Source organism: Xyrauchen texanus, chromosome 44, assembly GCF_025860055.1.
Source record: "Xyrauchen texanus isolate HMW12.3.18 chromosome 44, RBS_HiC_50CHRs, whole genome shotgun sequence".
Lineage (NCBI taxonomy): Eukaryota > Metazoa > Chordata > Actinopteri > Cypriniformes > Catostomidae > Xyrauchen > Xyrauchen texanus.
The window spans coordinates 32,539,100-32,566,659 of record NC_068319.1 but is presented as its reverse complement, the minus strand read 5'-3'; the positions used below and the strand labels follow the sequence as shown (position 1 = coordinate 32,566,659).

Genomic DNA, 27,560 nt, shown 5'->3' with positions numbered 1-27,560 from the left:
AAGATGGGCGGATTGAGTAACTCCCAGGCGATCGGGGAGTTACTTCCCTCCTCCCCACGCGGACAGCGGTCTTCCCTCGACCCCTCCGCATTTCTGGGGGATGGCAGGGCACTCCTCCGCCCCTGGCAGTGGCTCCAGGAGTTCGGGGAATCCAGTCCCCGTTCCCCGCATCTGGCCATTCGGGCTACTCAGTCAACCGGCAGATGGCAGCGGCGCTCCCCTGGGTGGACGGTAGTGTCGAGGACTCTGTGACGGGCATCCCTCCTCCTTCCCGGGTTTCGGCACCAATGTAAGGGGGTTAAGATTGGCAAGGAGGAGGCGAGAACCGGCTTGTTAATATAAATCATACTTTAATGAAAACTTAAACCAAAAGCACAAACCTTAACACACACATGACGGACATGCCCGTAGTTCTCTCTCTTTCGAACCATCGTCACCGGCCGCCTATATCCCTCACGCGCCCCATCAGGCCGATTGAGGACCGGGCGTGTGACATTCTAGCCCGACCCCGCCCCCCTCCGTTCCACAATTGACATGAAAACAAAATTAACAGCATTTTAGCAGAAGGCTGCAACATAGCAAAATTAAAATAATTAAATGAAATACTTTCTGAATGTAGTATAATTCTTCTTTGATTTATTATCGTTGGTACACCTAATTTACTATCAGTATGTCATCGTTTATATTAGAACTGAACAGTCACCAAGTCAATGAATAAGCACACAGCTGATATCTTCCTCAATCTTTAAATCCGCAAGGCATGCAGATCAATTATATCTATAACAGAAATAAAAGTACATTCTATAACATTATAATCAACAGTGATGGGCTATGTCTTATAGTTCTACCATACACCATTCATCTTATCCAAGGTGGCAGCTATAAACAAATCTGAATATTATAGTCTATTAAGCATAACATCTTACTCAGTCCAGGCAATCATTAATAGCATCCCAATTTATGTGAAGAACACAATAAAACTTGTTTCGTCTGAAATGATAAAGGAAAACTGAACAAAGTCGGTGCACACACATCCAGACTAACACAAGCTGCAAATGTGAAGCATTAATAAATCTGTATCCAGCTGTAATAGACGGTTGGCTCAGGTGAAATCCTCTGTTGTGTCGCCGTTTCAACACACATCCTGTGTAGGGAAATACGGAAAGTTTGCCATGTGGGGAGTTCCCCCTTTAGACCCATTCACTGGTCATCCAGGGGAGGGGATAACACACGACGAGCATCACAACACATTAATTTAGGCCAAAATATGGGACATCCTGGCAATACGGGACTAGTAAAAGTTGAGTTTGTTGGCAATTGAGAAACTAGCAAGCTTACTAGCGTATACTTCACCATTGTTTTTTTTTGTGCGCTACGTGTTCTTCTTACAAAATACAAATATTTTTAGCTCAAATCAATATTTTGTTAGCAATCATGTATTTCTTTGCTAAGTAACCATGTAATATCCACTCCGCGTTGGAGTCTTACCATTGCGTTCAATATCAACCAGAGAATCAAAATGATTCTCAAAATAATCTTTAAAGAAATGTGCCGAAAAAAATCATATAATCCCACATTAATGCTTTCAGGAACTTCATTTAAAGAAATTTAAGACATTCTTTTCTAACATTGGAATCCTTCTGAAGGCAATGCAGAAATGCAGTTTTCCACAACCAGTAACACTACGTCTGGGGACCTTACTTGACATCTTAATCTTTTCATTGGTTAAAAGCAACTGTAACAATAGTAGCACTTTCAGGGGCAATTTCACTAAACAGTTGCACTACTTTTGCACGTGGTATTTCAGTGCAAAAAACTGCTGCTTATTCACTAACCACTCGCAACCAAGTTTAAGAAAGCGCAATCAACGCTGAAATTTTGCTTTCTTGAGTATTTCAGTCATTCCTTTCCAGGCAAACATGCCTTCATTCACAAAAAATTACGAATTTAACTTAATTCCCAAAAATATATGAACACAGGCGGGAAACAGAATAAAAAAAGGTGTTTGTGTACATTTTCTATCTATCATATCAGCAGTAGTTCATTAAATACTGATCAAAATATGTAAAAGAGTGTCAAAAAAACCATCATAGATCCAGTGCAGTTTAATCAAGCGCACAAAAGTGTCTGGATCGCAGTACACCCCCAGTGTTTAAGTAACTCAGCAGCTCTCCCTTTCACCACAATGATTACGTACATATGTTGTGGAGGCAGGGAAATTTAAATGAGACTGCACTGTGTCGTCACTTCAACGTATTTCAAAACTAGTCATTTTTGCAGAGTGGAAACAATAAATGAGAGGATGTTATGAGTTCTAAAACTTACAGTATGTTTTTATAGTACAATGACCTCTTTTGTCAAAATATAGTTTGTTAAGGTTTCAATTTCACATTGATTTCTGTTTTTAGATGCTGTCTATTTCTATCCTTTTTTTTCATCTAAATTGTCAAAACTGTGACAATCCAAAATAACCTACAAATAAAATAAAATGAAAATTAGGAAACAAGAAAATTTAAGCAAGAGGCATTTTTGGCATTTATTACAGGAAAAGGTTAAGCAGTGGGAGAACACGTCAAGCATGTATAACACACTGCAATGAAAGTGTCAACACTGTGCTATTTACACATGTCAGAATCTCTAACAGTCATGGTAACAAAGCACAATGTTGAGAGCTCAGGACAGAAAGACAGGACACAAAACATGAGCTGTAGTCTGAGCTCCATCAAATCAGACTGATCATTAAATGGCTGATCTCTGATTCAGCGTCACAAGGAGAAAATACAAACAGAATCATCAATGAACCCAAGTTGTGCCAAATAGACAGTACCACAGAGAAGAACGGAGAGGAAAGGAAAGATGAAGGAGGTGAACGAAGTGGCTTTTAGAGGGTAGTCATGTCGTTAAGAGCCAGATCCAGCTCCTCGCTGAGGGCTTTACCCTTCAATTTCTGGGCGTACACCTCATCTGAACATCATCAGGACCCCAGAGAGCACAGACAACAAACAAACACATGAAACGGACAGAAACGTAACAAAAAAGACAAAATAATATTTAGAGATAAAGTATTTGGAGTTTCTCACTCACTTTCATTGTATAACAACTATAGAAAAGGGCTGTCAATTTAACATATTAACTTTTAATAATTTCAAATGGAAGCCACCTGAGCTTGAAATACTACCTAATGTGCAAGGCATCAAACTAAGTAGCACAGAATGAGTACAAATGGAACAGAATGCAGGGGTCTGAAAATATGTTTGTAAAAGTTTTACCAATTTAAGTTAACACAGTGTCTCAAAAATGTGGAGCTCATGGCACGAGACTTGACCCAAAAACAAAGATATCTTTCTGTATGTGTATTTTTATATTGACCAACAATTAAAAATAGCCGCAATGCAAGAACACGTTCTGTGTGAATGGTCAAAAGTTTACCTTGGATAGATTGACAAACTCTTGCAAAATGCATTGCTTTAAACTGTAGGCTAGTGAAATAATAAAGAAATAAAACAAACAATATATTTACTTCTAAATCCACTTTTTGCGATATCTATTTCAGATGTAACGCTTAACTAGTCTGCCACAACAGTTTGATGTCTTTGAATTATCTAGTCGCAGCAAATATTGATGCATGCTATTATTTGCAAATAATCTGATTAACCAGTGTAACATGAATTTACTTTGATTGCATTTTGAATAAATTGACAGCCCTACACCAGAACATTATTGACTATAAAGACTAGTTAAATTAAGTTATATGTCTGAACAACAAGCAAAAAGCATCAAATTTTGGTTAGAAAGCATTTGCTCTGGCACAATTTCCAAGCTCTCTCAGTTAGATCACCTCTAAAAATGAATCTTCATCAGCAAAAGCCCTTGACACAAGCTCTTACATGTCAAATTAACATTCACAGAACATCTAAGGTGTCAGAGTCACCTCATGAAAACAGATTAACCTGCAGTCTGTCACATCTAATAAGACACAAGATCCATCAGCCGAATACACACACACACACACACTTCAAGCAATGTTAGTATTGTACATTATTGACTGTACAATACAACGGACTGTATCTGGTCATGCCAAGATTTCCAGTTTCCTGTTAATCATTCTGATTTACAAAAATGGAATGAAAGAAATGTATATTACTTGGTGATAGATGAGACAGCAAAACTTTATATTACTAGTGCATTCTGATTATTCTGTCAGTTATTAGTACATTTTTTACAGGCAGCATATTGAAATAACTTGAAGATGTACCTTCTAAATCATCAATGGTCTTCTCAAGCTTTGCCACAGACCTCTCAGCAAACTCAGCGCGGGTTTCCGCCTGAAGGAAAGAAAATCATGAGGTGAAGAGATAGTAAGTTATGAGATGTCTATGCATTGATTTCACAATCTCAGTCTCTTAAACCATGTGTACAGTTCTGTGTAGTGAGATACTAGATTCTGCTAGAGCAGTGTTTCCCAAACTGGGGTATGTGAGGTGACAATGGGGGTACGCAAATAACATTCTGAGATTTACCGTTCTTTCAATTTCATCACTGTCTAAAATAACATTCAAATCCAGTTAATGTATTTCTCACTGGCAAAAATTATTTTGTGTGCCCTCTAGTGTAGAAACATCAAAATGGTTGTGTCATTAAGGTCAGCTAAATATGCTATGAAATAACCCTATCTTTTGTGGTTAAAAAAAATGCATCTACTCATGCATCACACAAGTATCTTTTTTCGCCAACCAGCCCAGTGCTAGGTGACGTAGCTTAGTGATACTTGCACATGTCAGTCGTCCACGATTTTAGTTTATTATAATTTTTTTCCCTCTTTACTCATTTAAAACATAATTTATATTTATATTTGATACTGATGGTATAAGTTCAAAAGCTTTGATGTCATGTGTCAGACATTTAGTGCCACCAAATAATTGTCCATATTCACACGCAGTAATTTTCAATCACATTTGCTCACATGCTAGAGACCTGTTTTTACATTATTGCATGATGTTTTTTCAGCAAATGAGCTCAACCTTGCTAACAGTGTCAAAGCACCTTGAGCTGACCGCGCAATAGCACAGATACTTAACGCTCAATGCTCGAATTCAGCAGGCAATGCCGGTTAAGGGGTTAACCGCTTAGCGGTTAAGGCTCTGGGTTACTGACCGAAAGGTCGGGGTTTAAAGACCCAGCACCACCAAGATACTGCTGTTGGGCCCTTGAGCAAGGCCCTTGACCCTATCTGCTCCAGGGGCGCTGTTTCATGGCTGACACTGCGCTCTGACCCCAGCTTAGTTGGGATATGTGAAAACAACTGCATTTAATTGGCTCTGTACCTGTACTCTGCACAATGACAATAAAGTTTAATCTTTTTTTTTCTTTCTTTTTTTTTAAACATCTTTATGATGTTATTACTGTAAGCAGTGAATCCCATGACCTTTCTGAAATGTGAAACCATTGACAACTACTGGGATGGTGTAACCTAGTGGTGCATTCAGTTTTTTTTTTTTTTTTTTTTTGCCAATTACTAAATTTTAAACAGAAAGATATAGTACCGGTAACAGTAAAATAGTATTTTGGAAAAAACACTAACATGAGATGAGATTCTATTTTCGTGAAAGTACTAATTTATGGGTTCAATTCCATGCCACATACATTTGCAAAAATATAAATTATTGCAAAATAAAATAAAATATAGCAAAAACCAAGATATAATTAATTGCAAAAATCAATGACTGTTGTAAAAGAAACTAAAGAACTTTGATCCTTTTTTATCTCTGCAACAGATTTTTAGGCAGCAATGATTTTGCCACACAACTTTTTCTTTGCAATGCCTACTAATTATTTTGCAATGCTCCTTTTAATCTGTATTTCCATCACGTTTGAGCTTGTGATACCGTTTTGCCTTTGCGCTTCACTTTTCTGTGCGTTTCACTTTATGGCACTGTTTTGACGTGGGGGTGGAGTCAGGGGATTGGGGCGTGTACAACGGGCTCAGTGATGCCTCCCTAGAAGTTATGTCATTAGCTTGAGACACGGATCAAACATCATGGCTGAGCAAACATAGTAAGACAATGTCGGAGTTCGATTCCAGGCTTAACGAGATAGAACGGTATAAAAGAAGATGGAATCTGAGACTGTACGGTCTGGCTGAGCAAACAGGTGAAGATGTGAAGGCCCATGTCGTGGATATCTGTTGCGCAATTCTTCCAGAGTGCACCACCAAAATACAACAAGATGTAGATTCAGTACACCGGCTCGGAAGAAAACTTGAAGGAAACGCCACGAAAGGGAGAACTGTCATCATCCAGTTTGTGTCCAGATCCTTACGAGACGTACTTTGGAAAGCGGCAAAAACCAGCACCTACCTGAGGTCTAAGGAGCTACGGTTTGGAGAGGATTTAACAACTAAGGACAAAGCCATACGTAGGCAAATATGGCCAAAGGTAGAGGCTGCTCGGCAGGTAAGGAAGAAGGCTTACTTCGTCGGCGTACGAGCCTTCGTTGATGGAAAAGTAATACCTCCCTAAAGTTTGAATATGATTATACGCGGATAAAGATCTGCACACGATTCTGCAAGTGTTATGGATGGTGACAAGTGCAGTCATAATCTGTTTTTTTTGTGACATTTACAACATAATAATTCTTTCAGTTTACGGACAGAATGGATCGTTGTTAATCGAAACATAAATATAATATGTTGCAATTGCACAGTAGCCTAGTTTTCTAAAGGCTTTGATCTAGTTTAAGTATTATTAAGGTCAATTTGGGTTGTCAATTCTACTGTTGAGGTGTTGGGAACATGTTTTGTTTCACATTTGTTAAATCTAAAGTTGCGAATATAGCACATTGGTATCTTTGTCAGTTTTATCTTTAAATGTCAGGGGAATTCGAGATTTGCTGAAAAGGAAAGCAGTTTTTTTGTTTTGCAGGACATTCAAATGTGATTTTTATTATATTCAAGAAACACATGCATCTTTGTCAGATCATAATTTTTGGAAGAGCCAATGGGGGATGATTTATGGATGTCATATGAGAGTAATCGATCAGCTGGTGTTGCGATATTAAAAGGTACATTTAAGGGGAAAATAATTCAAACTAAAATGCATGATTCAGGTCGATGGGTGATACTGGTTATAGAAAAGAATACTGAATTTTTTATTTTGGGGAATATTTACGCAAGTAATGTTACCACACAAAACAAAACTTTACTTTTGAATTTTGAAGATCAGATTGGAAAAATAGTGGAACAATATAGCAATGCAAAATTAGTACTTGGAGGAGATTACAATACAATATGGGATTCTAAAAAGGATTGTTTTCCACCTCGTCCAAGTAACAGGTCTGTTCTTCCAGAATTGAATAATTTATGTTCTAGTCTGGACCTGATTGATATATGGAGACATAAGTATCCAGAAAAAATTCAGTTTACATGGTGTAAAGGAAAGCTTTCTCAACAATCACGTATAGACTATTGGTTGATTTCAAGGAATCTAATTAATTTTGTTAATGAGGTCTCTATAGAGCCGTCTGTTCTTACAGATCACAAAGCTATTTTTCTCTCTTTAAATACAACTAAATCCAAAGATATAAAAACTTTCACATCCTGTAAAATGAACCAGAATATATTGACAGATGTGCAGTTTAGAGATAAAGTAAAAGAGGTTATCATAGATTGCTGGAAGGAGGCAAATGTAACTAATTCTTTTGGGGTAAATTGGGAATTAATGAAGTATAAAATTAGAAATATAGCAATAAGGAGAGGAAAAGAAATGGCCAAATATAGAAGAGAAAATGAAGAAAAAATTATACAAGAAATTATAAGTCTTTCTGGAAATTGTAATATAGAGCAAGAAAAGAAAAATAAATTACTACAACTACAATTAGATTTAGATCAAATATATGAATATAAAGCAAAGGGTGCTTTTGTAAGATCAAGAAAGAAGGAGAAAAACATACAAAATACTTTTTTAACATGGAAAAAAGGAATGTAGAACTTACATCTATGGTCAAACTGAATATTAATGGACAGTTAACAGAAGATTATAAAGAAATATCAAGATATGTGGCTGAATTTTATGAGAAATTGTATTTTTATGATAACAATTTGAGCAATGCACAGTCATTCTTAGATTCTATTTAAGATGGCATTCAAAAGATAAGTGAGTCTTCTATTAATATGTGTGACCAAGAGATTTCTTTAAATGAAGTATCTCAATGTATTAATAAACTCAAAGACAATAAGTCACCCGGGAATGATGGTTTAATTAGCGAATTTTATAAATATTTTCAAAAAGAATTATCCCCTTTTTTGTTAGTTGTATTTAGAGAAGCTATACAACAAGGTTATTTACCCAATTCAATGAGACAAGGTTTGATAACTTTATTACCAAAGCCCAATAAGGATACATTATTTTTAGAAAATTGGCTAATTAATAATGATGCCAAAATTTTTGCACAAATATTTTCAGAAAGATTGAAGAAATGTCTTGATCCCATAATTGATGAATGTCAAACAGGATTTATGAAAGGTCGACACATTTGCAATAATATTAGGCTCATTTTGGATTTAATTGACTACAACGAATTTATTACTGTAGCGAACGCACCCACACAAGATGAGACAGTCACAATGTTGGAAGAAAACTGCTTTATTAATAAAAGGCAGTCCAGACAAAAGTGCAAACAAGGGGGCAAATCCAATGAAGAGTAGTCGTGGGAAGCGTAGGGTCAAGAGCCGGGGAATCAAAGAGATGAACAAGGGGGCAGATCTAGTGAGGGAGGTGAACGATAGCGGGGGTCGAAGTGGGGAAAACAGTTAACAACTATGGACAAGACAAGACGGGATAAGCGGGAGCGAAAGACAGGGAAACGAGAGGAATAGGGAGTTGGCAAGCTACGAGGGTAATCAAGAGTGGGGAAGTCAAAACTAGACGCGACTAGCGAGGGTCAAAACACGGGAATCTAAATACAATAACCAACCCTAAACAAACGAAAGACTAGTGAGTTATATAGGGGCGAGTGCAGGTGTGAACAATGACAGGTGACGAGACGAGTGCAGGTGAAACTAATATGTGGGGATAGAAAGCGCGTGAGTGCAAGGTGGTCATAATGTTCAGGCTGAAGAGCTGAGTGCGCCAGAGGGGAGATCGTTACTGAGCGAGAGCTCGTAAAAGCAAAACCGGGCGTGGAAGCCCGATGGAGGAAAAAGAGCGCTCAGGCTCAGGGGGCGGAGCGAGGAGCGGAAGCGAGCACGCTCGCGGAGTGCCTGTGTGCGAGACGGGAGATAGTGTGCGTGTGTGAGGAAGCTGAGATGGGGCAGAGGAAAGGGGTTCGTGACAGTACTCCCCCCTCTGAAAAGGACGGCTCCTGACGGCCACGCTGGGTTGCGTGGAGCGCGATAGAACAGAACGAGCGTGTGAGCTCGGGGGAACAGAACGAGCGTGTGAGCTCGCGGGGGACAGAACGAGCGTGTGAGCTCGCGGGGAACAGAACGAGCGTGTGAGCTCGCGGGGAACAGAACGAGCGTGTGAGCTCGCGGGGAACAGAACGAGCGTGTGAGCTCGCGGGGAACAGAACGAGCGTGTGAGCTCGCGGGGAACAGAAACACACAAAACACACAAACCATATGGGGACAGAAGGCATAAAGGAAAAATGAAACAGTCCATGGGGGTCAAATGGGCAGTTCAATGCAAGGTCAAGGGGAACATAGTGGACAGGCGGGTGGTCGGGAGATCTGGGGGGCAGCCTTAGGGCAGAGACTGGGTCAGGAGGTCTGGAAGGAGACTGGAGGACAGGGACTGGGTCCGGGGGTCTGGAAGGTGACCACCGGACAGGAATAGGGTCCGGAGGCCAGGGAAGAGGCCACAGGACAGGTAGAGGAACGGTAACAAGGGGAGCAGGCAAGACCCACTGAGGAAAGGTTTCAGGGGGCGGAGCCGTGAAAGGCGGAGTCGTGGAGGACTTGGGAGACTGAGCCTTGGAAGGCGGAGCCGTGAGAGACTCGGCAGGCGGGAATTGAGAGACCGAAGAGGCGGCGCGAGGGAGGCTCAGGAGACGGGGCCGAGGAAGGCTCAGGAGACGGAGCCGAGGGAGGTGGAGTCGCAGGAGGCTTTAGGGGCGAAGGCCTGGAAGGCTCCGGAGGTGGAGCCGAAGGAGGCTTTAGGGGCGAGGGCCTGGAAGGCTCTGGAGGTGGAGCCAAGGGGGGCTTTAGGGGCGAAGGCCTGGAAGGCTCTGGAAGTGGAGCCCATGGAGGTGGCGCCGTAGGAGGCTCCAGAGGTGAAGCCCTGGAAGGCTCTGGAGGCAGAGCCGAGGGAGGTGACGCCGTGGGTGGTGGCGCCGTAGAAGGCTCCAGGAGTGAAGCCCTGGTAGGCTCTGGAGGTGGAGCCAAGGGAGGCTTTAGAGGCGGAGCCGCAGGAGGCTCCAGAGGCGAATCTCTAGAAGGCTCTGGAGTCTTAGGGAGCAGAGCTGTAGGAGGCTCGGGTGGTGGAGCCGTGGAAGGCTCAAGAGGCGGAGCCTTAGGAAGCTCTGTAGTCTTTGGGAGCAGAGCCATGAGAGGCTCGGGAGGTGGAGCCGTAGGAGGCTCTGGAGGGGGAGCCGTAGGAGGCTCGGGAGGCAGAGCCATAGGAGCCTCTAGTGGCCGAGCCCTGGGAGGCTTGGGAGGTGGAGCCGTAGGAGGCTCTGGAGGGGGAGCCGTAGGAGGCTCGGGAGGCAGAGCCATAGGAGCCTCTAGTGGCCGAGCCCTGGGAGGCTCGGGAGGTGGAGCCGTAGGAGGCTCTGGAGGGGAGCCCTGGGAGGCTCGAGAGGCTTGAGGGGGAGCCTTGAAAGACTCGAGAGACGAAGCCCTGAGAGGCTTGAGAGGAGGAGGAGCCCTGAAAGACTCGAGAGGGGAGCCCTGAGAGGCTTGAGAGGGGGAGGAGCCCTGAGAGACTCGAGGGGCGGAGCCCTGAGAGGCGGAGGAGCCCTGAGAGACTCGAGAGGCGAAGCCGTGAGAGGCTTGAGGGGTGGGGCCATGAAAGACTCGAGAGGGGACGCCCTGAGAGGCGGAGGAGCCCTGAGAGACTCGAGAGGCAAAGCCGTGAGAGGCTTGAGGGGTGGAGCCATGAAAGACTCTAGGGATGGAGCCCTGAAAGACTCGAGAGGTGAAGCCGTGAGAGGCTTGAGGGGTGGAGCCATGAAAGACTCGAGGGATGGAGCCCTGAGAGACTCGAGAGGCGAAGCCGTGAGAGGCTTGAGGGGTGGAGCCATGAAAGACTCGAGAGGCGAAGCCGTGAGAGGCTTGAGGGGTGGAGCCATGAAAGACTCGAGGGATGGAGCCTTGAGAGACTCGAGAGGCGAAGCCGTGAGAGGCTTGAGGGGTGGAGCCATGAAAGACTCGAGGGATGGAGCCTTGAGAGACTCGAGAGGCGAAGCCGTGAGAGGCTTGAAGGGTGGAGCCCTGAGGGACTTGAGGGGTAGAGCTCTGGGAGGCTCGTGAGGAGGAGCCCTAGGAGGCTCGTGAGGGGCCCTTGGAGACTCGTGAGGCGGAGCCCGGGAGGGCTCAGAGGGGCGAGCAGAACCCGGCAGAGCCGTGGGAGACTCTGAGGGCGGAGCAGAACCCAGCAGAGCCGTGGGAGACTCTGAGGGCGGAGCAGAGGTCTGCAGAGCCGTGGAAGACTCTGAGGGCGGAGCAGAGGTCTGCAGAGCCGTGGAAGACTCTGAGGGCGGAGCAGAGGTCTGCAGAGCCGTGGAAGACTCTGAGGGCGGAGCAGAGGTCTGCAGAGCCGTGGAAGACTCTGAGGGACCCTCTGCGGTCTTGAGCACAAGACGAGACTGGGGAGAAGGGGCCCTCTTCCTTCTCTTACGTCTTCGGCCAACAGGGGACGTGGCCAAGGGGACGGTCGAGGCTACAGGCGCTGGCTCGCTGACCGTGGCGGGCATGGGCGCTGGCTCGCCGGCCGTGGCGGGCATGGGCGCTGGCTCGCTGGCCGTGGCGGGCATGGGCGCTGGCTCGCTGGCCGTGGCGGGCATGGGCGCTGGCTCGGTGGCCGTGGCGGGCATGGGCGCTGGCTCGCTGGCGTGGCGGGCATGGGTGCTGGCTCGCTGGCGTGGCGGGCATGGGCGCTGGCTCGCTGGCCGTGACAGGCATGGGCGTGACTAGCAGGCCGTGACAGGCTTGGGGACTAGGGCCGTGACAGGCTTGGGGACTAGGGCCGTGACAGGCTTCAAGACGGAGGCCGTGGTAGGGAACGCTGGTTCAGTTTCTGCCTCCCCCACAGTAAACGAGGAACCAGCGTACAGTAGGGCGAGGTCAATAAACTGAGCCAGGTTGAGAGAGCAGCGTCCACCAGGCATTAATGATGAGGTTGGCTCATTCAGTCCACATTGAAAAATGGTCTTTAGAGCCACCTCATTAAAATTCACCTGGTAAGCCAGGACACAAAACTCCTTAATATAAGCCTCCAAGGATTGGCTCCCCTGGCGCAAACCCACGAGTCGAGCCGCTGGCTCCATAATGATAAGGGCGGGGTTATGCGTTACACCACCACTGCCTTGATCGGAAAACTCTAGGAAAGCGCCCGAAGAGTGCACGGCGCTCAGAAATGCACTGGATGCATAAACGGGCTCGGGGCAGACACAGGTGAAACAGGGTGACATAAATCAGACATTGTGCATACCTGCTGCCCCGGGCCGTGAGCGCGTGGTCCTCTCTCCACACTGTAGCTCCGCGCGCCGAATGTGACGTGCTTCTCCGCTCTACTGAGCTGCGCGACTCCTTAGCGCGGGGCATTGTGACTGTCAACGGTGAGGTTGGTTATTCTGTAGCGAACGCACCCACACAAGATGAGACAGTCACAATGTTGGAAGAAAACTGCTTTATTAATAAAAGGCAGTCCAGACAAAAGTACAAACAAGGGGGCAAATCCAATGAAGAGTAGTCGTGGGAAGCGTAGGGTCAAGAGCCGGGGAATCAAAGAGATGAACAAGGGGGCAGATCTAGTGAGGGAGGTGAACGATAGCGGGGGTCGAAGTGGGGAAAACAGTTAACAACTATGGACAAGACAAGACGGGATAAGCGGGAGCGAAAGACAGGGAAACGAGAGGAATAGGGAGTTGGCAAGCTACGAGGGTAATCAAGAGTGGGGAAGTCAAAACTAGACGCGACTAGCGAGGGTCAAAACACGGGAATCTAAATACAATAACCAACCCTAAACAAACGAAAGACTAGTGAGTTATATAGGGGCGAGTGCAGGTGTGAACAATGACAGGTGACGAGACGAGTGCAGGTGAAACTAATATGTGGGGATAGAAAGCGCGTGAGTGCAAGGTGGTCATAATGTTCAGGCTGAAGAGCCGAGTGCGCCAGAGGGGAGATCGTTACTGAGCGAGAGCTCGTAAAAGCAAAACCGGGCGTGGAAGCCCGATGGAGGAAAAAGAGCGTTTGCGCTCAGGGGGGCGGAGCGAGGGAGCGGGAAGCGAGCACGCTCGCGGAGTGCCTGTGTGCGAGACGGGAGATAGTGTGCGTGTGTGAGGAAGCTGAGATGGGGCAGAGGAAAGGGGTTCGTGACAATTACAGATAATAGTTTTTTTTTATTTGTTGATTTTTTTAAAGCGTTTGATACTATCGATCATAACTTTATGTTGGAGACCTTAGATTATTTCGGTTTTGGAGTATACTTTAAAAAAGCTATTCAAACACTGTACAATGACTGTAACAGCTCAGTTAAGTTATCATTATGGAACATCATCCAGGTTTAAAATCAGTAGAGGTATAAGACAAGGCTGTCCCATTTCACCGTTTCTTTTCTTACTTGTAGCACAAACCATGGCCGTACATATTAAAAGAGATACATTTCATAGTATTAGTATTTTGGAGAAAGAGTTAAAATGCTTTCAATTAAAAAAGCTATTGAGTGCCTTAATATTTTCTCTTCTGTATCTGGTTTGTGTTTAAACATTAAAAAAATGTGCTTTATTCCCTTTGAAAACATGTAATCATAATAACATATTTGGTATTCCAGTAAAGGAGATAGTAGATTATTTAGGTATTAAGATCTATAAAGATCAAAAAGAGAGAAATAATTTGAATTTTACACCAATTATTAGGAAAATTAAACAAAAATTAAACTCATGGTTAATGAGAGATCTTTCCTTAAAAGGAAGACTATTATTATCCAAAACTGAAAGATTGTCACGCTTGGTGTATACAGCTCTTGCATTAGATGTTCCACAAGCAGTTATAAAAGAGGTGGATATTATTTTGTTCAATTTCATTTGGAAGAACAGACCACAATATTTAAAAAAAACTGTTTTATGCAATACAATTGAGGATGGTGGTCTAAATGTACTTGACTTTAAGACTGCGAATTGCGTATTTAAGAATAAGTGGATAAAGAACTACTTGAACTCTAAAGGCAAAATTTGGAATATCATCCCCGAGTACATTTTTGATAAGCTGGGGGGTGACGTAAATAAGGTTCCGATAAAGCTTTCTTCTTTTCATAAACAGGTTTTTTTTATTATGGATAACATTTATAAGCATAACTTTTCTCCACACAAATCTTTGATTTGGAACAATAAATATATTACGTTTAAAAATAAATCTTTATTTTACAGAAACTGGTACAATAATGATATTATTTTGGTCAGACAGTTATTTAAGAATAATGGACATCTTTTTAATTACTGTGAATTCCTGAACTATTATAAGATCCCTGTAACTGCTAAAGAGTTTGCAGTAGTATTGATGCCATTCCTAGTGGCCTTATTCAACTTTTAGCAGGCAATGTATCTTCTGAGTCTATCTCCATATATACTACCAATCAGTTAAGTATTGATGGTGTGAAAATTATAGATAAAAAATTTAATAACTTTTATATTAGGGAATTATGTAGAATTACATTATTGCCTAAATGCAAACCTTTTTGGAACTCAATGTATAATCAAATTGAATGGAAAGAGGTCTGGAGTTTACCCAGTAAATACTGTCTTACTAATAAAGTTAAAGAAGTTACATATAAGATTATTCACTTGATTTCGCCAGTGAGACAAGTAGTCTCAAGATTTTTTAGAGACATGGAGACAACTTGCATCTTTTGTAACACAGAAGAAGAATCAATAAAACATTTATTCTTTGATTGTGTATTTACACAATTGTTTTGGATTGATGTTGAATATCTGATATTTAAATTCACAAAATTAAAGATTCGTCTTTCTGGTAAAGATATTTTTTTGTTATACAAAAATAAGAGTTTGGAGCAAAATTTGGTGATTAACTTAATAATTATGTATGGAAAATACCATATTCACAAACAGAAATGGACCAATAATAAACCTAAAATTATATTATTAAAAATTGAGCTTAAACATTATATTGAAGCCCTAAAAGATGCAAGAAATAAAAAAGCGAAACGGATGTATAGAATTTTTGAATCCCTTTCTTTTTGGAACTTTTTGTAATGTTTCCCCTGTATAGTTATTTTTAATTTTTATTTTTTTTCTTACTGTCTATTGTTTCTTTGATGCTATTGTGAATGTAATAGATACTAATATGATGTGATCCTCTGTATGTGTATATTGTATATTGTTCTTGTTATGCAATAAAAAAAAATAAAATAAAATAAAAATCATGGCTGAGCACAGGCATGCAGGTGGATCTCAGGTATATAAAGTTGATTGTTTCCTTTTATTTAATTAGCATTAAATGTGCTTTAACAGCGTTTGCTTCAGATAAAAAAGTTAGAGATCAGTTAAAGCAGTGGATTTATTAGCCATATGCTAACATAGCCAGCATCTGCAGTTTTTTCTCTCTCAATTGATTGGACTATTGATTGATTCTTATGTCAAATTCTGACTAGAATCATTTTCACACATTTTCGATGCGTAGGCTATAAAAGGAGCATACCACCACTACTAACTTCTTATGAATGTGCTGTTCGCCTTCGGTCACTTACTCGGCATTGTGTCGATGTAGTGACACTAGGGGTCACTCCTGGGAGCCCCAGACATCTCTGATCTTTGAGAAAAGGCCAATGAAAATTGCAGAGTGGAATTTGTATGCCACTCCTCTGGACATACGGGTATATAGCAGGTGCAAAGCACTTATGAAAACATGGAACCACCAGACAGACGACACATGTAGCTGCGGAGCAGTACAGACAATGCCCCATCTACTGGAGTGTGAAAACGCCCCTCAGTGCAGCGCCCAGGACCTGGCTGAACCCACTACATCAGCTGTGATCTGCGCTAGATATTGGCAGAACGACATCTGAGATTGCAACGACTCGAAGAAGAAGACGGGATTATAAGGAGCAGGAATGCAACCACTTTTTCAGACTTCTTCGGAGCCGAGTGGTTGTATTTCAGAGATGAATTACTCTGCCAGCCATTCATCTCTTGTGCTTACGAGCTGTTGGTTTCTACGGTGCATTACAGCGGTTCTCCCCCTCTCACACTGGTGTTGTGCAGAGAAACACCCCTGGGCGCTTCAGCAGTGAAAAGAGTATTTTTCAAAATTTAAAAAAAAAAAAAAAAATTGAGTATATTTTCTCTAATATTCTCTAAAAGAGAATATTCCTACTAAAAGAGTGGCACTTACGAAAGCGTCTTTTTCAAGATACCTATTTGTTTGTGTGTTATTCCGGGTTGCGGTCGCTTTCTCTCCACTTCTGACTGCCACGATCGCTGTCTCACGTGCTTGTGTGCTACCCACGCGGAGACGCCGTTCGTGGATGGATCATACCCTCATTGCAAGAGTTTGACCATGGCTACATTGCGGTCGTGGCTTTCCATTGTCAGAGGTAAAGCCACCCCAGCGGCTCCCTGGCTCTGTCCTTCTACCTACGGGTATGAGTTGGTGTCGGTAAGCACTGGGGGCAATCTGGGGACTTCAATGGCAGCATCTCCACCGGGAAACCTCCCACGGACCTCACATTCCCCAGCACGCTCGTATGCTTGTCTCAGGGCAGGTTTGCGGTCTCATTCGGGATCACAAAGAGGATAAGATATCAATTGCAGCTTCGGAAAGCGGGCTCATTATGTCTGGCGCTTAAGACTCGGCTGGACTCTCACCCTCGGGTGCGGTAGCCCAGTCACAGGCTGACGCGGAATTGGTGGCCATGCTTGCCTTGGCAGCTACGAGTGTCGGGCTGCCCGCAGAGCGCCGCCACCTGGTGGGGTTGTCCGAGGCTACTGTCCAGGGCCCCGGTGCAGCTCAAGATCTCTCTGCTCCTTGCCAAGGGCATCCCCCTGCAGAGGTAACGCAGTCTCATCCAAAGCCTGCCCCAAATTCTTCCTCTCCCATTCCAGGCTTTTCTGGGAGTGGTCCCAAGGAGCCAGGCAAGTGCTTTGATGTCCCTGGACTTGGCCCAGCCAAAAGTGTCACCTCAGGCTTCACCCCATCGCGAGGCCCTGCCCGCCGGTACGTCTGTCATGATTGTTCCCTTGGGCCCCCTCATGCGGAGCTTGTGGGCATGGCTTGTGGTCTCCAACCCGTCGCTGTGACTGATCAGGACTGTCCAACTCGGCTATACGATTCAGTTCGCCAGGCGCCCACCCAGGTTCAACACCGATCGCTTCACTGCGGTGAAAGTTGAGAAAGCCTTATAGAGGCTGTTCCCCCAGTCGAGATGAAGGAGGGGTTTTAAAGCCATGGCACGCACCACGTGATCATCACGCAGCTCTGCTGCCATCTGTACAGCCCTTGGTCCTATATACCCACATTCCTATGGGCAGGAGGTCCCCTAGGCCAGGTCTGCAGGCATGTCATGGTTTTGATGGATCAAGTCAAGTCAAGTGGTTTTTATTGTCGTTTCAACCATATACAGTTAGTACAGTACACAGCAAAATGAGACAACGTTCCTCCAGGACCATGGTGCTACATAAAAACAACAAAGGACCAACACAGGACCACATGAGACAACACAACGAAATAAAATACCTATATATATAAAAAAAAAAAAAAAAAAACTACATATACCTATATAAAGTGCACGTGCAAACATGTGCAAAAAGTACAGGACAGTACAACAAATTAATGACAATGAACAGGACAATAGACAGTGCAGCGCCGACCAGTACTCAGTAGTGCAAAAAGATGACAGTTTCTAAAATGTAAACATAACATACTATGAGATAATGTTCTATGCACATAGCAGTTATTGAGGTAGCAGACAGTTATAAAGTGACAGTAATTAAAGTGCAACTCAGGACACGTGTGTGTGTCAAACCAGTCTCTGAGTATTGAGGAGTCTGATGGCTTGGGGAAGAAGCTGTTACACAGTCTGGCCGTGAGGGCCCGAATGCTTCGGTACCTCTTGCCAGACGGGAGGAGGGTAAAGAGTTTGTGTGAGGGGTGTGTGGGGTCGTCCACAATGCTGGTTGCTTTGTGGATACAGTGTTTTTTGTAAATGTCTTTGATGGAGGGAAGAGAGACCCCAATGATCTTCTCAGCTGTCCTCACTATCCTCTGCAGGGCTTTGCGGTCCGAAACGGTGCAAGTCCCAAACCAGGCAGTGATGCAGCTGCTCAGGATGCTCTCAATAGTCCCTCTATAGAATGTAGTGAGGATGGGGGTTGGGAGATGTGCTTTCCTCAGCCTTCGAAGAAAGTAGAGACGCTGCTGGGCTTTCTTGGTGATAGAGCTGGTGTTGAGGGACCAGGTGAGGTTCTCCGCCAAGTGAACACCAAGGAATTTGGTGCTTTTAACGATCTCCACAGAGGAGCCGTCGATGTTCAGCGGAGTGTGTTCACCTTGTGCTCTCCTAAAGTCAACAACCATCTCTTTTGTTTTGTCGACATTCAGGGACAGGTTGTTGGCTCTACACCAGTTCGTCAGCCGCTGCACCTCCTCTCTGTATGCTGACTCGTTGTTCTTGCTGATGAGACCCACCACGGTCGTGTCATCGGCGAACTTGATGATGTGATTCGAGCTGTGCATTGCTGCACAGTCGTGAGTCAGCAGAGTGAACAGCAGTGGACTGAGCACACAGCCCTGGGGGGCCCCAGTGCTCAGTGTGGTGCTGGTGGAGATGCTGTTCCCGATCCGGACTGACTGAGGTCTCCCAGTCAGGAAGTTCAGGATCCATTTGCAGAGGGAGGGGTCCAGGCCCAGCAGGTTCAGCTTTCCAATCAGGTGCTGGGGAATGATTGTGTTGAATGCTGAGCTGAAATCTATGAACAGCATTCGAACGTATGAGTCCTTATTGTCTAGGTGGGTGAGGGCCAGATGGAGGGTTGTGGTGATGGCATCGTCCGTTAAACGGTTTGAACGATACGCAAACTGCAGTGGGTCTAGTGAGGGGGGCAGCTGGGTCTTAATCTGCCTCATGACGAGCCTCTCGAAGCACTTCATGATGATGGGTGTAAGTGCGACGGGACGGTAGTCGTTGAGGCAGGACACTGAAGACTTCTTTGGCATGGGGATGATGGTGGTGGCCTTGAAGCACGTTGGAACGATGGCGCTGCTCAGAGAGATGTTGAAGATGTCGGTAAGAACATCTGCTAGCTGGTCTGCACATCCTCTGAGCACTCTGCCAGGAATGTTGTCTGGTCCAGCAGCCTTCCGTGGGTTGACTCTACGTAGAGTTTTCCTCACATCTGCCGTGGTAAGACAGAGCACCTGGTCGTTGGGAGGAGGGGTGGACTTCCTCGCCATCACGTCGTTCTGCACTTCAAACCGAGCGTAGAAGTCGTTCAGCACATCTGGAAGGGAGGCATCTTTGTCACAGGCAACTGATGTTGTCCTGTAGTTGGTGATGGCCTGGATGCCCTGCCACATGCACACCGCGTGTCACCGCTGTCCTGGAAGTGACTGTGGATTCTCTGGGCGTGTGCGCGCTTTGCCTCTCTGATTGCCCGTGACAGTTTGGCCCTAGCTGTTCTTAGGGCTGCCTTATCGCCTGCTCTGAAGGCGGAGTCTCGGGACCTCAGCAGCGTGCGCACCTCCGCAGTCATCCACGGCTTCTGGTTGGAGCGTGTGGTGATGGTCTTGGAGAAAGTGACATCATCAATGCACTTGCTGATGTAGCTGGTCACTGATGCTGTGTATTCCTCCAAGTTGGTAGAATCGCCATATGTTGCAGCCTCCCTGAACATGTGCCAGTCAGTACACTCAAAACAGTCCTGAAGAGCAGAGCTGGCTCCTGCTGGCCAGGTTTTCACCTGCTTCTGAAGCAGTTTTGTGCGTCTGATGAGTGGTCTGTATGCTGGAATTAACATAACAGAGATGTGGTCTGAGTAGCCGAGGTGGGGGCGGGGCTCCGCCCGGTACGCGCCTGGGATGTTTGTGTAAACAAGATCAAGCGCGTTACGCCCTCTCGTTGCAAAGTCCACATACTGATGGAATTTAGGGAGCACTGTCTTGAGATTTGCATGGTTGAAATCTCCGGCGACAATAAACAGTCCGTCGGGGTGAGCGTTCTGCAGTTCAGCTCATAGCCCCATACAGTTCACAGAGAGCTTCCTTAGCGTTAGCGCTGGGGAATGTAAACTCGGTTATGCAAACAGTGGTGAATTCCCGTGGTAGATAAAAAGGTCTGCATCTAACAGTCACAAGCTCCAACAGCGATGAACAGTAACTAGAGACTAGCATAGAGTTCTTGCACCATTCCGTGTTGATGTAAACACACAAGCCAACACCGCGAGTCTTACCGCAGAGAGCTGTATTTCTGTCGGCACGAAACGAGGCGAGCCCGTCTAGCTGAATGGCGGCATCCGGAACTCTAAACTCACGCTGCGTAGCCTGCTGGAGTCGGATATAGTCCAGTTTATTGTCCAGGGAGCAAACATTTGAGAGCAGGATAGACGGGAGAGCCGGCCGGCTAGGGTTTGTTTTTAGCCTAGCATGGACCCCCGCCCTCTTTCCGCGCTTCCGCTTTCTCGCACACCGCTTACGACGTCCTCTCCCCCAGCCACCGGCATCAGGCGACGCCGAGGGCTGGAGGCCTGGTCTCCGCAGCAAGCCGAGTACGCATAGCGCCTCCTGCAGGTCATCATGCAGCTTGGTTTTTGCATGAGTCTTATATTTCAGTAGTGTCTGGCGATGGTAGACACGAACACCGGTTGCTCCTATGTCCATGTGTTGCAAAAGTCGGGCTTTTTTAACAAAAATAGCACCATTGTGGATCCGGAGTGGCCGCTGCGTGCTACCGCGCCTCCCTCTTGGATGCGGTAGCACTTGGATGCCTCCAAGCATGGCTGGGGCACGTTGCTAGCGGTATTACTTGCCCTGCGGAGGCTATTGTCATTGATCAGGGGCAAGCATGTGTTGGTCCGGACGGACAACAAGGCGATGATTGCGTACATCAACCCCCAAGGCAGCCTACACTCTCGTCGAATGTCACAACTTGCCTGCTGAGACAGCAGCGACTCAAGTCATTGCGAGGAACTCATATCCCAGGCCACCTCAACAGCACAGTGGACACACTGTCGTGGCAGGTGACGCTCAGGGGAAACTCCACCCTCATGTGGTACAGCTGATTTGGAGTTGATTCGGTCAAGAGCAGGTAGACCTGTTTGCTTCCCGGGAATCCTCCCACTACTCTCTCTGGTATTCTCTGACCGAGGCTCCCCTCAGCACAAACGTGCCCAAGGTTCCCACGACTCCATTCAGGGATCAGGTGGTGAACCTGCAAACGCTGCCCCAGGAGGAGGCAGACCCAGCCTTGCCGTTACTGTGTCAGGTGCATGCTTTGCGCATCTACTTGGATCGCACGCAGAGCTATAGAAGCTTCAAGCAGCTCTTTGTCTGCTTTGGTGGACAGCAGAAAGGAAGTGCTGTCTCCAAACAGAGGATCACCCACTGGGTCATTGACGCCATCACTATGGCATATCACACCCAGGATGTTCCGCCCCCTGCAGGGCTGCGTGCCCATTCTACCAGGGGTGTAGCGGCTTCCTGGGCTCTGGTCAACCATGCCTCTATAGCAGACATTTGTAGAGCAGCGGACTGGGAAACACCTAATACCTTTGCGAGGTTCTACAATCTCTGGGTTGAGCTGGTTTCGTCTTGTGTGTTGTCAAGTTCAAACAGGTAAGTCTCGGGACAGCTGGCCGGGTGTACCGCTTGCATATAGCAACTTTCCCCTCCCTTGAGGTGAAGACGTGTGCTCCTTTTTCCAGTCGCATTCACAAAAGTGTGGACCCTGGATGTCCGTCCTCCTTAGCCCTGTGGCTGGTGAGTTTTCAGAGAAACTCGCAGCCGGACCAATACATGTGTTAAAAGTATAATTAGGCCCTGTACTGGGGTAGGTGCTCCACATGCATTGGTTATCCCGTAGATAAACCCGTGTGATGTATTTTACGCAAAAGGGTTTCACCGTTGGTAAACCAAGTCTTCCTTGGGCAGAGGCCTCTCTGTACTCTGTCACTGTGTTTGTAGTAACTCTTCCCCCTTCGTGTAGGATCTACCATGGGACAATTCCACTTGACGTGCTTCCGATCGGACTCGGTGAGACCATGTGACGTATTCCCACTCTAAAGCCCCGCCCCCTCTCCAGGTGGGGTGTGGTCTCCACGGTGTCCTCCTCTTTGGAAGGACAACTCCGATGTGGACTTTATCTGGCCCCCAGCTAAACGATTTAGTTCCTTTTGGGGAGAAAAAAGAGAAGAGGCTGCGGCTGGTTCAGTCGGTTCTTATTTTTTGAGCAGTAGACATGTCCCTAAGGTGCAGGGGACCGTTTGATGCCTACGAGTGTGTTGGGGGTAGTTACGTGATGGCCTGATGCGCTGGCTACGAGGCACACAGAGCTCTGCACGTCTCTCACCGCCAGTCCATAAAACATAGTTCAGTAGTTGTGGCGTTTTCCATAGGGACCCCTAGTGTCACTAGTGTTTAAACATGAACTTAAGTTAAGTACTAAACCTCAGTATACTACAGGAGAACTGATGTTTTAATAAACGGTGTGTGACATTAGATACAAAGTATCAGCTAAATGACTTTGTAGATCAGAAGACAGTAGACAACAGTCAAATCACCCTTATTTGTGTGATATTTCTATAATTTGTCTATGCACTCTATTCCCAAAGCGAGCGCTTACCTCTTTCAGTTTGTCAGTGAGTACTCTGATTTCCTCTTCATATTTGTCTTCTTTTGTGGAGTACTGGTAAAAAAAAATTTTTATTAAAAAATTAAATGCATGTTACATCATCCTTCATGAAGTGAAGGATGATGATGAAGTGTGAAGTGTGAAGATGAGCTGAACTGCAATAGGTGCTTACTGCGACAGTGCTTAAGATGTACGCACAATTCAATACTTAAAAAAAAAACTTTATAAACTAAATACTTCCTATACAATAACAAAAATACATTGTTCTGTAAACAGCAAAACATTTAATAGGTTTGGCAAAAGAGGTAGCAGATGTCTATGGAGACAGTGAGCATGAGCAAGCTGTTTTTACTCTTCCTCAGCTGGCTTTTAATCAAATCCATTGGTAAACCATTTTTATACATTAATTTCACCCCTTATACAAAGCTTACATTTTTTAGCTTGGTTTAAAATGAGGAACAGCAAAATAATTTGTCCATCTAAACGTTCTTGGCACACTATCATTTAGGCTGTGTAGCAAATATTGTGTAGCATTTAAAAGGCATTTTTGATTGTTGGCTAGCTCTTAGTATTGTGTACCATTCGATTGTAGGTGTCTACAGTAACCACAAACATAGGCAGTCTAAGCATTTGGATTTTCCATAAAATCCTAAAAGTACTCTTCCTACCTTCTCAGCCTGTGCCTCCAAGGACTTCAAGTTGTTGGTGACATTTTTCAATTCTTCCTCAAGGTCACCAGATTTGCTGTGCCACAGTAGGAGAGGTGAGAAAAGAAAGGGGAAATAAGGAGAGAATGAGAGTGACAGTTCTTCGAGAAAACAGGAAAGGCGCCAGTTTTAGCTAAAGAGACCAGAACTGAATGGCAGAAGTAGTAACTCTTTATTACTTTGAATGAATCTTATAAACATTCAAAGTTCCAAGGACATTGGAGCTTTACCTGCCTTTTAGTTTTAATCACAAATTTGTTTCTCTTGAAAAAGAAGTCCATATAATAATGCATATAATGGGCACAGGTCAAAATTATAAAAAATGTCACGTCATATATGGCTGTAACAACATTTTACATTCCGAATAAATGTTTATTCAAAGAATAAAAAAGGAGTCCTTTTTCCAAGGTGCTCGCTATATAAGAGCAGTAATTAAAGTGTGTCATTCCCCAAGGCTCTGGTTTAGGGAACTTTCGCTTTTCCTGTTGCAGCTGAAAAGATTTCCAAGAGGGAGGAAAAGTAAAAAGAAGCCAGCGTTTGTGAGCCATGTCATTCTCTCAGCAGTACCTCTTCCTCTCCGGCCATCATGGATTTCAAATTCTGGTCTATGAGCCCAAGTTCCTCCTCCAGCTGCCTGACTCGACTGTTAGTCCACAGTAGGGTTGCAGCGGTATACCGGTTTCACGGCATACCATGGTTTGAAAATTGACAGTTATCATACCATGTACATTTGCTTATCTATGGTATTGAGAAAAAAATGCAACCGGACGGAGAATCTCACATGCGCATCTCCTTTATTCCTTGTCTGCCTCTCAGACTCATCAACTTGCGACGCGTGCGCAGTGGAGAAAATGTCTCAGAGAAGCGAGGCGAGGGGGTCTGACATGAGTTTGTGTGTGAGTTAAAGCAGTGTTTCTCAACTGGTCTAGTTGGACTGGGTCGCACGGACAGCAGGCAAAGAACAATGCCATGGTTCTCCCATTGAAGATATTTCGGCGGCCGCACAAGTGATAGACTATTTAGGACTGCCGACGCAGATTTAATGATAATCTCGCAAACAGCTAAAGCAGACATGGGCAACATACGGCCCGCGGCTCATTTATCGCAAAAGCATTTTAATTTTTCATTGGATATTTCAGTTAACTTGCATTGGGCCCTAACGCGTCTCCACAAGCATTTAACATGCTCAGGGTTGCCAGATAAAAGACGAAACACCACCAGTTTGAGATTTATACTTGTGCAAATTGGACATATTCCGCCTAATGTTATACTTATTTTGTGCAATCTGGCAAACATGCACGTCTCGCTTTCTCCTTTGATCAAACTTAGCGATCTGTAGTGCAATATTCTGCTCAAGGAAAAGTGTTATAGGGCTACTCTGTCCATTCTTGAGGCTGCTTGTGATGTTTGGTGCTACTAATTTTGCTGGTAAACCTTTTCAGTGATTAAATTAAATATAAAAGTAGATTTCGGTATCATTGACACATGGAGGGGTAATCATTAACATGCAAGCAAAAGCAAGCCAGAGATGAATATGCAAATGTATTTTTTATTTGTGCAAAGTAAACTCGCCCGCTTTGCGACAAACATTAAAAGTTCTATAAATTATCTTTTTTTTATTATTATTATTAAAACTGAATAATAAATTAACAGGGAAGTAGAGATGGCAAAATAAATTTATTATCTCTGCCTTTATTCAGTTTTTTAATGCCTGATAGAAAAGTATCTATCTTTGTAGAGCAATATAATACTTTAGGCAATTGCAGAATAGTCCCATTAGTCAAAGATACGCTTCAGAAAATTGAATACACAAATATTTCTGGTCTTAAAAGATACAAAAACCAAATTAATGCAGAACATTGTATCTCAAAAGCAATACAATGTGGCCCCATATGCACTACGTAAAGCCCGATGTGGCCCCTTTACCAAAATAGTAAAAAAATATTAATAATTACACACATCACCTTTACAAATGTGTTTCAGGATTTTACATGAGTAAAAGAAACTGTTATATTTTGACAAAATGTTTCAGTTTCATTTGAAATAATATTAAGGTAGACTCTATTAGACCTCATTTTATATCAACCGTGGCAATTGTAGTTAAAGTTTCAAGATGTGTTTCAGCTAGTATTTATTATTATTAGGACTGTTTAAGATTAGCACACTGACTATGGTAATGAGGAGCCTTTCCTTCTGTGTAATATGTGTGTAAATATGTAATATTAGGTAACAAACAGGATAATAATGGGCTCATATAAGTAAATATGTTCTTAAATTTTTAAAAGGGGGAGAGACAACTTCCTGTAGATTTTGTGTTGACATCAACAACAAAAATAATGTCACTTGATGCATGTCCTTGTACTGGAAAACCATGAACAAAACTAAGCAACATAAAAGGAAATGCGACCCAGGATACATTAAATACAGGTTATGTTTAATCTATGGCAGGTCGACACTTGATGTCCAATGTAAAATCTGTCCTGAAAAACCAGTTGAGAATCACTGAGTTAAAGATACAGACAGGAGCAGTATATATTAATTATTAATAATCATAGGACATTACTTTAAAAGCTCACACAGCTGATGTTATTTTTCATTTAGTAGTTAACATGCTATGCTAACATGCTTTAGTTATATACCATGTTATAGTTACATACTATTTTTTTTATCATGTTTATAATTCTGTTATTATAATTCTGTTAGCTTTCTTATTTTTTCTATTTATTTTATTTTCAAAAGGGAGACTTTTGTACACATACTTCAATAAAATAAATGGTTTCAAGTTTCAATTATAATAAAGTGTTTGCTCAAAAATAAATAAATAAATAAAATAACCCTTCTGTTTTCACCGATAATACTAATTGTGTAATACCATATACCGTGAAACCGTGATATTTTCTGAGACTGTTATCATACTGTGAAAATCTCATGCCGTTGCAACCCTAGTCCACAGAGGGCCAAAAAAGAGGGGTGGGGGTAATGGTCAGGGGAGGTAATAGGGGATGTAGCATGCATTTGGAAAACAGGGAGAGAAAGCACAACCAGAAACCTTGCTGTTTTTAAATGAGCCTGAGAAGTCTTGTTACTAATAAATGATCACTTGCAGCAGCTGAAGTCTTTGGAAAAATACAGTTTTAACAGAGATCAGTTCTTGCAATTATTATACTTAAAGTGTTAATCATTAATTTATGTTTGCAGACTTTAGCTTTGTATGTTTTTTCAGGTACCACTGGCATGCATCATTCTAGGTTATTTCTGGATTCATGAAAAGGCACATTTGTTACATTTGGCAGATGCTTTTATCCAAAGCGACTTACAGTGCACTTATTACAAGGACAATCCCCCCAGAGCAACCTGGAGTTAAGTGTCTTGCTCAAGGACACAATGGTGGTGGCGTGGGGATCGAACCAGCGACCTTCTGATTAACAGTTATGTGCTTTAGCCCACTACTCCACAACCACTCCTATTGTTATCTACACAGAATTAAATTAGCAGTTTTCCAAATGCGGATTCATCTTATTTTTTTGTTTGTTCGTTTTTTCATCATGTACAGTGGTAGCCTAGGCTAAATCTGTGATCAGGAATACATAAAAAAATGACAGAATTAAAAAGCAATTTTTTAAATTTTTTTAACACTAAAAAAATCCCACTGCCTATAGACACCAATGTTTACACACAGATTTACTGATGTCTTTATGGAATTTTACAATAAAGTCCAATCTCAGATAAATCTTGATTTAAAGTGTTATACTTACGCCTCAGCCACCTCAGCTCGCTCCTCAGAGCGCTCAAGTTCACCCTCAAGGATTACCAGCTTACGCGCCACCTGCAGTCAAACAAA

At 43.9% G+C, this 27,560-nt stretch overlaps 1 protein-coding gene across 1 annotated transcript in view; it reads right to left on the bottom strand.

Annotated features, from left to right (window-relative positions):
• Positions 1-2,511: 2,511 nt before the first annotated feature.
• The window catches only part of LOC127636988 (tropomyosin beta chain-like), a 77,652-nt gene continuing 52,603 nt past the window's right edge, over positions 2,512-27,560 (bottom strand). The window contains exons 5-9 of the mRNA XM_052117815.1: positions 27,475-27,545; positions 23,681-23,756; positions 23,004-23,066; positions 4,256-4,325; positions 2,512-2,964 (exon numbers count right to left, since the gene is read on the bottom strand). Coding sequence (XP_051973775.1) covers positions 2,882-2,964; positions 4,256-4,325; positions 23,004-23,066; positions 23,681-23,756; positions 27,475-27,545 — 363 coding nt within the window. The 3' untranslated portion in view covers positions 2,512-2,881. The remainder of the gene's footprint in view (positions 2,965-4,255; positions 4,326-23,003; positions 23,067-23,680; positions 23,757-27,474; positions 27,546-27,560) is intronic.